This window comes from Condylura cristata, unplaced genomic scaffold (genome assembly GCF_000260355.1).
Source record: "Condylura cristata isolate star-nosed mole 26May11 unplaced genomic scaffold, ConCri1.0 scaffold00021, whole genome shotgun sequence".
In the NCBI taxonomy this organism is placed as follows: Eukaryota; Metazoa; Chordata; class Mammalia; order Eulipotyphla; family Talpidae; genus Condylura; species Condylura cristata.
This window is the reverse complement of record NW_004567122.1, coordinates 32,373,823-32,385,167: the sequence shown is the minus strand read 5'-3', so window position 1 is coordinate 32,385,167 and position 11,345 is coordinate 32,373,823. Positions and strand designations below refer to the sequence as shown.

At 42.2% G+C, this 11,345-nt stretch overlaps 1 protein-coding gene across 2 annotated transcripts in view; it reads right to left on the bottom strand.

Moving 5' to 3' along the window:
- Positions 1-1,002: 1,002 nt before the first annotated feature.
- ARHGAP26 (Rho GTPase activating protein 26) overlaps positions 1,003-11,345 on the bottom strand; it is a 415,883-nt gene continuing 405,540 nt past the window's right edge. For both annotated transcript variants that reach the window (XM_004686837.2, XM_012727989.1), the window contains exon 23: positions 1,003-6,888. In XM_004686837.2, the coding sequence (XP_004686894.1) occupies positions 6,800-6,888 (89 nt within the window). In that variant the 3' untranslated portion in view covers positions 1,003-6,799. The remainder of the gene's footprint in view (positions 6,889-11,345) is intronic.

The following is an 11,345-nucleotide window of genomic DNA, read 5'->3' as shown; positions in this document are numbered from 1 at the left end:
GACCTCACACATGTAGAAAGCTTCAGAGGCTGGGAGGATTTTCCAGAGAAGATTGTAAGCTCGGTCAGAGCACCAGACCGATGAGTCCCTGCTGTTAGAAGGGTAAACCAATACCTTATTAAGTGACAAAAGAGGACAGTATAAGCAGTTCATGTGTGACTCACACATTAAAATAGCCACCCCCTCAAAACTAGGCATGGGTGCCTCACTCTCCGCCTCCTCTAGGGCAAGCTTCTGGGGTCACAAGCCTCCCCCTCTATCCTCAGTGAACCTGCTCTCTTGCCCTCTACCTCTGGTCCTCCGTGCAGCTAATTGTAAACTTGGGTTCCAGGCTGCGACTCAGAATATACCTGAAAAGTATAGAAAGAATCAGACTCAATGATATCAGATCCAGGGGAAACAGGTTACACATTCTAAATAACTGGTTTACAAACCTGGGACCACACCCATCTGTGTGGTTATGATCCCACACTGTGTGAATGAAGTTCCAGTAGTGAGCACTGCAGTTCCTCTGACAACCCTGTTTGGTCTAACATCAAGGTAAAAAAAAAAAAAAAATCCTAGCTGAAACTGAGCAATGTTATTTGAGGAACTGCTTTCCTCATATATCATTTCTTTCAAAGCTGAGATTTCCAAGAACCTATTGATGATGTTAAGTGAAGGCTCATTGTAATTGATTTGAAAATTGAAGTTAGGAAGAATAAACCAACACAGCATAGTCTACAAGAGAAAGTCAGAAATGCTAATTGGAGTATGACTCTTTGGTGTTTAATTATGTGACATGCCTGATAGTTCTTCCTCAACTTCATAGCATTTGATCTTTTCCTGAAGGAAGTCATAGCTCCTCAGAGCACATCAGAAAGCAACACTGCAGTTGTCACCAGTAACTGTTGGAGTTCAGACTTGTGATCTTTGAACATGGCCTTTACATGTTTCTTTGAAGAAATATTAAAAATGCATCATGTCAAAACTTTATCAGAAACTCAAGAAACAAACAAACCATCACATGGAAAAGTCATTTAATTCAAAAATCATACTTCCATTCATTTCAAGGGATTGTCACATAAACCAACCTAAGTTTCAGAGGCCATTCAACAGAATTTGTATTCTCATTACAGATATGCTTAGTGACCCAAAAGCACAATTATTTTTTTTAAAGCCTGAACATGGCAAAACTGTTGTACTAATAACAGGAAAAAAGTTCTATTCTAAGCGCAGATTTGTAATTACGAAATTGGATTCTACACACCAGTCAATATTCAATACTGAACTGAAGTTTAATAACTGCATTATTTATGGTTTTGAGAAAAACATCAAAGTGCCATTTTATAAGTACTTTATTGATAAGATATCACACAGCACTTTACAGTATACTCAAAGGTAGCCTAAACTATGAATTAAACATGCAAATTTTTTTCTCCAAAATACAGATAAAATGTCTTTAGAGTGCTTGTGAACACTAGCCTAATATTAGCTACTAAAGGTATATGAACTTGATCTTTTTCAACATGAATTTTAATAAGTTAATAAGGAATACAGATGTAGATAGTAACTCTGATAAATATGAACAAAGTTGTAAAGTGGCACTTAATTTATATCTTTATTTTGATAGTTAATCAACAGCCTGTCTTGTTTTTCTAATTCTCAGCCTCTGAATCTTAAAGGCTATAAGGATTCACCAGCTGCTGGCTTATGTGGGTCTCTACAGTCTACATCTGTACATATATCAATGCACACTGTACATACACATACACAAACACATAATCATACATATATACTTCAGGATCATTAGACGAACTTCTTCGAAAAGGTACACGATTGACCCTGGCACCTGGATACCCAAGGAAGCTGCTTGCAGGTGTCTTTCTGGATGACTTTGTAGAAATGACCACTATTGAATGCTGTCGAATGTCTCAGTCTGTTCAGAACTGCTCCAGGTAATTCTGACATCTTGATGATAAATAATCTAGTTATCACTAACTACACTGAAGGGAATTTTGACATCATTCTAAATGCTACCCTTACATGGTCTCTGACTATGTCAAGTCTTTCCACTTTCCACAGTAGTGTTCTGTAAAACTTTAATAAAAATAACAGTTGTGCATTTTTTTCTGACAGACTTTACCCCCAAACTATGAGCTACATTTATCTCTCTTAAAAAAAAAATTCCAAAGTTACTTAGTATCGTTCTCTTTGTTCCAGTATTACTTTACAACCAACATTTTTCCTCTCCAGAATATAGGTACTTGCACGAAGAGAGCATATTCAGCAAGGGTTGGTTCTGAGGGATGTCTAGATTCTCTATTATGGCCGCTTGCTCTGCTTTGGGAAGCTCTTAAGACAAGTACTGTAGGCGGTAAAGTAGGAAAAAAGCTAATTATTACTTGTTGGAGTCTTGTCTCAGGCATGCTAGAGGATTGTGCAAGGTTCACTGCTCTGCTGCTGTTGTCATTTTGATGCTACAATTACAGAGAAGTGGTTCGGCACCCAGCACATCAGCATGGCTGTCAAACACATTTGAGAAAAACAAGATAAATTTTTCAAACACCAGCACAGGGTGTGTGAGGGGACACCCAGTTGACTTAAAAAAGATGTAAAGTAGGGCTGTCTAGGTAATTGATTACTGTCAAGTTTGCCAGAGATAACAGCTCCCCAGATAGAAAACCTAGGACATTCCAAGGCAAAGTAACAAACATGCTGTCTGGTTCTTCACATGCTGTCTGGTTCTTCAATGTCTACTTGAGCAGATGATTGCTCATAGAACACTTGATAGCAGAGCAAACTCTCCATGCTGCAGTGGCCTTTGGGGGTACCTGGGAGTGCTATGGCTATAAAACTGGGTGTGCCAGACTTGATTTTGAAAACAGAAGCCAGAGGATGAAAGGCACCTACAGACAGTCATGAGTATGTAGTCAAATGTAGCTAATTATTTCAGCATCCAACTCATCAATCAGGTGTGCTTTTCAAGCCTCTCTTCTCAGGACAGATATTTTGATGTCATGGGGGTTGTTGTTTCCTAGATCTTCTCAGAAAACTCAACTTATAGAACTTCCCTTTTAGCCGCAGATATCGCACAGCCAGAGTCCTGGTGAAGCCTGTCATTAGCAGGGCTTATGGCTGTCAAATGTCAGTTTGCTAATACCTGCCTGCTCATTTTCACTTTCTCTTTGCCCCTCTAACCCAAAAGTACTCACCAAAAGGGGATGAGCTGAAATTATGTTGAAAAAGACAGTTTGTTCTAATGGAAGAAAACACATGTTGGCTATAGAAATACTAAAACATTAAGTTAAAAACTGATGCCAATTCTTGGGTACTAGGGAAGCTGTGCTATAAAAGGCCATCCCTATTTGTTTACATGTAAATTTGGAAAAGACTTCATTATTCTTGGGCAAGTCAGGAATTTACTAGTCGGGTTGGATTCCATACTAATTATTCTCTCATAGCATGGCATTGTTTAGCTATAGAATTCTGTGACTATGTGGAGTATTGAGAGATAGATCTTAATACTCCCCAAAGATTTAGGCTATATATATCTAACCGATCCCAGGACCTTACAAAGGAAACACAATGTTCCTGGAAAGCTCAGGGTTCCTGGAAATAGCCTTCCACTCTGATACCCAGGCCATTCCCCTAATCTGCCCCAAAGTTCCCTATTCAAACCCAGGGAGTTGAAGATTGGGGCACAGAGAGTGGAGAGGGCAAAATCTAATTTTAGTCTTCAAGTTCCTTCCTATTTGTTGGCTCATGTTCTGAACAGTTGCTCCAGTTCTGTAGCTAACAGGGAGGAGGTGAGCTGGCTGGGGAAAGGGAAGCAGAGCCATCTGTCACTCGCTCAGCCTGGCTGGGAAGGGGTCGGCCTAAATATTCCCATTGGCAGCAACTCTATTTCCCATTGGCTTCAAATCAGGGCCAACTGTGGAGAGCGCAACTTGCTTCCAAGTGGTCAAGCTGTAGCCAAGTGTCCACAGGTATGCTTCAGTGAGGAGTCTTCTATGTATGCCCAGTGAAGGTTCTCAGGGGGCAGGTGACTATTCACAAAGTCAAAAGTGTAAAAGAATTATGTTTCATTATTTCTTCTGGAAAGCACAATGACAAGTGAGTGTGCTTCTCTCCATGACCACGGAACAGGTCCCCAAGCTATTTGAAGTCCACAGGAAGTAGGTGAAGCCTGTTCATATGGCACCTTTCACTTTGCATTTTCCTTGATGGCTTTCCTGAGTACTACCTTGGTCTTGTACATTTTGAATTCTTGTTTCCTGATCCAGTGGTAATGTCTCCCTTGCTCCTTGAATCCCTTGATAAGAGGTGTATTATCCTGAGCTCAGGATCTGAATCACAATGATAGACTCCTATAAATTTAAAACCACCTATACAGCTATAAAGTACAATCTCCATCCCTCTTTTGGGGGCTTTCCCTCTTAATTGGGGGTTATAGTAAATCTGAGATGAACATAAAGGGCATAAGCATGTTTAGGGGAAAGGGAAACAGCAGCAGATCAAGAACTAGAGATCCTAAGAAGCCAGTTTTTCTTAGAAGTTAGACATATACACAACTTGCAAACTGGCCTGGCCTCAATTATAAAGTCTTTGAAGATACGCAAAGAGTTAGCTGTAAGGAGCACACAATTATCCCATCTCCTTCTGTCTTGATATCTTAGGGTACCAAGAAATACACCTGAGAAGAAAAAAATGAAAAAAAAAATCTAACCCTTGCCCCACCTATTTTAAATCCTGAGCTTCATCTTGCTAATAAGTAGGAATTCTTTGAAAAACTCACTGCTTGAACTTACGTGTTCTTTCCATCTTCAAATCCAAAGCCCAAAAAATGCTCTAAAATGCATCTGGATAAAGAAGACTGAAGACCATCCATGTGCCGTGTCCACCAACAAGAACCAGTTTGTAGAAATATCTTCTCCTTCCTCAAGGCCAGAGGGGATGATCCTGACCCTCTTCAACCTTGCTTCTGCTCTCATTCTTATTACCGTTTAGCAATCAAAGTTTAAATGTGTGGAGCAACTAGCTGAAAGAATATCAAATATAGAACTTTGCCATATAGTATTTCAAATCACTCTATTTACAAATTTATCTTTTCAAAAAAATGTAAAAGTACAGTAATTCAACACAATTCAAGTTTTTCTTTTCCTCTTTAAAGTTCCCTAAGGAGGAATGCCAGAAACAGGAAACACTCTCTGGAGTGGTGTTGCCATCCCCAGGAGTTCCTGGGGAGCTTGACAATCCATCTGTTTGTGGTGTATTGTGGACTCAGAGTCTCTCTTGAAAGGGCATTAGATTGCAGAAGATACTGAGGACTCCATTCTTAGTTGGTCAAGTGAATTTGAAATGTCCAGGCCAAAATTACCCAGTGTGGTGTCTCCTGTAAAACCAAGCCCCTTTTGGACCAGGAAATTTGCTTTCTCAGAAGCTATCTATTCTCCCTCTCATGCCCCCATCTTCTGGTGCCTTCCTGAATCGCAATGGCTGATACTATCAGTCTTGTTTTCTCAGAGCCTAACAAACAACTTCCTTTTTCTGAACTGCAGCGGTGGAACATATACATATCCTTTCAAACAACAGGCCATAGATTAACCCAGGAATCCTCTCTGAAAACTCCAGGGCAGCTGTGCTCAGCAGCCCTGATCACAGCCAAGAGATTGGTCAGTGTTGAGCTAGAGGCAGGCAATGGCAGGGAACAGGGCAGGTGAATGAGAGGTGATGAGGGAATGAGTCAAAGGGACGGTGTCACCCATGGAAGGCAGGAGACTGCCTTCTAGAAAGCAAATACTGATGGCATGAAATGATAGAAATATTAAGCCTGTACATAATTTACCTTTGAGGTTACTAGAGTTTGCTCCAAATATATCCTGGTGCTGCTGAAATTCCTCAGAAGAGAATAGTAGTTCTTCTGTTTGCCCCAAGTAGACCATTCCAATTCCTTAATCTTCTAGTTTAGGTTGTTAGAAACCCATTCAAAAAACTACCACAAAGAAGTGTGGGGAGGGGTGGATAAGAAAAAAATATGTCATGCAAAGAGTGTATCATTTTTTGGTTTGGTTTTAGAGTAGGTTGAGTTTCCATGGTTACTGGGTGACAGCAGCCCTCAGTGGCAGAGAAGTTCCTAGCTTGGGGGGGGGGGGCGTTATGTGGGGTGTGTGCATTCCCTTGCATGAGAGGACTGGACTGAATTCTGCTGATGCTGGGCCAACGGCTGCTTCAGAGATGGTGAGAGATTGGATCTTATGTAAACAGTGCTATAACCCCTCTCCATCCTGCATGCAAACAAGTAGGCCCATCCTCTGTAGTGCTGTGGGTCTCAAGTATTTAGAGGTGGGGTAGAAAGAGTGTCCACTGTAAACAAGAGCAGTAGGCCCAGCTTAGGTCTGAGAGCAACTGCCCAGCCCTGTCAGATTCAGCTATACTGCAAGCTCTTGGGGGACAACTTACATCTCACTTACTTCCTTTTTCAGGAGGATGGGGATTTGGATGACTACTGAGACAGAATGAACTCTCCCAGTTCAGATGCTAAGTAAGAGAAATGGTTTTGCAAACCTTTCTCTCTGTTATCAACATCAAACGGCCGTCTGCTGATTTACTTCTGATTCTGGCAGTGTCACCACATGTCAGCTGAGATGATTATGAGGCTGGGTGACACCAATGTTCACAGAAACATTGGTATTGACAGGGAGCAGCAGAGTCAGTCACCCTCCATTTCTCAGTGGCAAAGAGAAGTGGCCTCCAACATTGGAATCAGCAGTTGTCATGGATACCATGGAAAGCTCAGCAGTTCAGCCGGGGCCCATGGTTAGAAGAACTCCACGTAGTTCTCAGGGATGAGGCCAGTCTTTCCGTTCAGAGTCCCCTCCAACCAGCCAGGTTCTTGAGATGGATGAACTGCACAGGAAGGGGAACAAGAGAGAAGAGATGAGGTTACTGATAGCACTACAGGGTGACAGAGTGGATGCTCTGTGTGTGTTTGCAGCAGCGTGTGTGCATGTGTGCGTGTGTGTGTGAGTGAGTGAAAGAGAGAGAGAAGGAAGTTTAGAGAGAATGAGTGCAACTGCTCCTTAAATTGCATAATTCCAGAACTTGTTTAAACCAGAGGTTCTCAACCTTTTGTAGGACATAAGCCTTCTGATGAAGGTCTATACCGACTCTCTTCACAACAAAAAGGGAAACAATCACAGACATTCAAATATTTGATGCAATTTTAGGGGGTTATCAACTTTCAGAAGATCGTGGTTTAAAATGTTAAGTGTCAAACTTCCACTTTTTTAGCTTAGAGGTTACAGTGAAGTTGCCCCACCCACAGGCCCTATCTACAAAGTGCTAACCAAGGACCAAGTGGCATGTCCAGAGAACTGTACAAACCCGTCTTTAAAGATACCTAGCTCCGAATCTGCATTTTACTTTCCTTTAAAAAGTTAACCTCTGCTTCTTATTTCTTTCCTTACAAATTCCTTCTGTGCTTTTTTTGTCCCATTTTACAGCCCTCTTTTGTTTCATCCATATTCTTCCTTAATTTCCTTTCCTGTTCACTAGATTTTCCTTCCTAAATTGTATACTTGCATACATATCTGAGAGCTATTCTCTCATCTCTTTTGCAAATTTCAAAATTGCTGCCCTTTGATTTTTAGCCAAAGAATAACAGTTTGTTAACTGTTAGCCAAAGAACATTCCCACTTCTGTGACATCCCAATTTATCACCATGGAAAATTCTGTGATATAAAATCCAGCTGAATTTGCAAAGTAATCAATAGGAGGAAGGAAGACAGAAGAAATCTTGGGACTTGTAGGTGGGGGTGGGTGTTCACGCTTGTGAACTAGGAACATACAAATTGCTTTTGTGTGAGGCAGGGCATTTGCTCTCAATATAATATAAAAACTCAAAATTTCCAAGCTTGTTTGTAGAGAATGAATTTTCTCCTATTCCTTTCCTAGGCTAATTAAGTGACTTCCTGAGCTTATTTTAGAAAAGCATTTCCGCCTCTAACACTACTATGTAGCTCCACTTTCAGTTTGTAGGAAAAAAGCAAGAATAGAAACTAGAGGAAGCAAACAGGGAAGCAGCAAAAGGACACACACTGAGGTGTATAGAAGATCAATGTCAACCATGTCGAGATCTTCTATACTTCTTTAGGAAAAGACATTAAACATCATGTGACTGGCCTCCAAGACACAATTTGCCATCACTAGGCCTTAAGAATAAATAAATGTAGAAAAGGTGCTTCGGATTCATGACACCCATGCAAGGAACCTGAGAGAGATGTGTCACGGAAGAGCCAACACACCTAAAAGCAACCTGGTCTTTCCAATGGCCAAAGCTTTCCCAACCTGCCTCTAAAATACTAACACCCAAATGCCCATACATTCCCCATGCATCCCTTGGGTGTTCTCAAGATCACTTATTTTTCTATAGGGATAGTAAAACTCTCTTACATCTGTGGATTCTGGTGACAAGGAGAAAGCACCCAGCAGTCAGGACACAGTAACTGCTCAGTAGTAAACACAACGCCCTCTGGCCAACCGCTTGGACTGGTCAGCAAGACTCTCTTGGGAAAACCTGGTTAAGTGTCTCAGCAGCACCCCTTATACTTCAGGAAACCTCACATGTTCAAAACTAAAACAAACAAGTCAAAATCACTTTCCAAAAAGACCTAGAAAGAATGAACAACAACAAAATACCCCTCACACTGTACAGGAAAACTAAGAGCTGTTAGTCCACTGGATGCTGTGAGCCCACCTCTTTCAGACATTCTACCTTCCTGGCCAGATGTTCAAACACAGCTCAGGTGCTGAGGTGGTGACACTTGCAAAGATTAGAAATGGAATTTGCAGACTAAGAGAAGAATCAGAGGGGTGAAGGGAGGTCCCCCCAAACTGAAGAACAAGAGATAAATGTGACAGAAGGGGCAAAGAGCAATGCTCCAGACAGCCTCTGGGTCTGGCTGCTGACTCACTGTGGCCTTCCAGAATATGGACCCTGACCATGACAGTGGAGCCACCCGGGTGTTAAGATGCCAGTGCCCAGAGTACATCAATCAACCTAGAATCTCTAGGAGAGAGGCCCAGGGGCCTGTATTTTATCAAAAACCTTAAGAGTTATAACTTTTCTGTGCTTCTGTAATGACGTGGTAATACGAATGAAAATGCAAATTCTCCTTAACTGATGGAGGAAAAGAGGCAGCACCACATGCCTCCTGCTTTCTGTTATCTTCTGTTTCCTTTCCTCACACTTCAAAGATTAGCTGAAGCCCAGCTCCATAAATATCATCATGGAATCCCAACCTCCTACTCCCTCCCCTCTCCCATTCCTGGAATGTTCACAGTACATTTCACATATTATTCAAGGGTCTTCACACTGTGCAAACATGGTGAGCTTTGGTTCCCAGGTAGTTTTTTCAGTCCGTTTTAGTTTGTATCACTCAACACTCTGCAATGACTTCCTCTGCCTGGTGAATTATGGCAGAAGCAAACACCTGGGAATGGTGCCTGGGAAAGTCATGGCTTAGAGCTTTAAGTCTAAACTGACACATTTGATCCTGAGTATCTCAGCCTGTGGTGCACTTATCCCTATTTTACAGAAGAAACAATGATGGCTCAGAGAGGTAAATTTGAACCCAGTCTGTTTAACACAACAAAGCCCTTTTCCTCTATATTGTACTTCTACTCAACCAGAGAACGTGATCTTTGATGGTAAGAATGATGACTTACACGCTGAGCACATACTAAGCAGCCCGCACTTTGCTAAGTGCTTCACCTGCAAAACCTCCTTTAATCATCAACATGACTTCTTGGTTCTATACTATGTTCATTTTACCAATGAGAACTCGAGGCTCAGACAGGTTAAGTATCTTACACCAAATTACACAGTTGGTAGATTGTCTGAACTCAGGACATCTGACTTCAGGGCCTGTGGCCTTAATACTACTAGCTCTTACCTATCCCGGAGCTCTAGACATTGAAGATGCTCAGAAAGTGCTTGCTGGACTGAATTACACCAATGTCCAACCTTGTGAATTGGACCAGTGTCCACTGTGCTATATAAATACACGAGGTGTTGCAGCGAGCTGCCTGGGCATCTCTCCAGTCCAGCGAGCATATAATAAATATAAGCTGCTGCTGACGTGGGTGTGCTTCCTGCCAACCACTTTTTCTCAGCTTTATGCATATCTACATCAACCACCTCTGCACATACAACTCAAGCTCTCTTACTCACTGTGGACAAGGAGCAAGTGTGTGACTGAGGTCTGCAATGGCTGCTGGTCCCAAGGGGTAGAAGCACTAGCTGGACGAGATGCTGACCCTTGAGAAGCTAAATGCAATTACTCACTTAACAAACATATACTAAATAGTTCCACTTTCCAGACACTGCTGTGTTCTTGCACACAGCACGAAGGAAACAGATATGATTCTGCTCTTAGGGAGGAGCAACCTATCAAATATGCACACAATTTTAGGTAGTGATGAGAGGAGAGAAAGAGACTGGGGTAAGGATGTGTATAAATGATCCAAAGGAGCCACCTGAGGCAGTAGCTAGTGCAAGTGAAAAGGTCCTAAGGTAGGGGAAAGCTTTGCTGGTTTTAAAATAGTGTCTGCAAATTTTTCTTAAAGAACCAGGTGACATGGCCCTCCCTGGTGGCGCAGCGGGTTAAAGCACCAGCACTGAGAATCTAAAGCTGCTCTGCATGAGTTCGATTCCCGCCTGCCCCGGAGGTGACCACATGGTGTGGCAGACCTCTCCTGACCCGCCCGCTTGCTCCCCTCAGCAGTGTACTTCGTCAATCTTCCTATTCTGTTCCCCATTCTGTCTCTGGTGAGGCCCCTGAGCCTCTGGCCTGTACCCCAGTTCTGTATGCACAAATAAATAAATAAAATCTTTAAAAAAAAAAAAAAAAAAAAAAGAACCAGGTGACAAATGTGTCTCTCGCTCAACTCTGCCATTATTGTGCCACAGATCTATGTAAATAAAAAGGCATTGGTGGTTGTGTCCTAATTTACTTACAAAAATTACTTTATGATTTACTTAAAAATAGGCACTAGTTGGATTTGCCCAGCAGGTCACAGTTTGCCAGTCTTCTGTGAGAAAGTGAAGAAAGCTGCAGTGTATTGAGTGGGGGTGAGAATAGGCAAGGAGATGGGCAAATAGCTATGATTTTCATTTTTCAAAGTTCACTTGAGCTACTGGCAGAGAATGGGTTATGGAAGCAAGAGTGCAAGCAGCCAGACCAGTGAGGCAGCTGGCGGGAATACCTGAGTGAGAACTGGAGGTGGCGTGGGCTTGGATTTGGCAGTACAGATGGCTGGGGAGGCTGAAGAGTCCACTGACGAACTCTCCATACCCCCAAGGC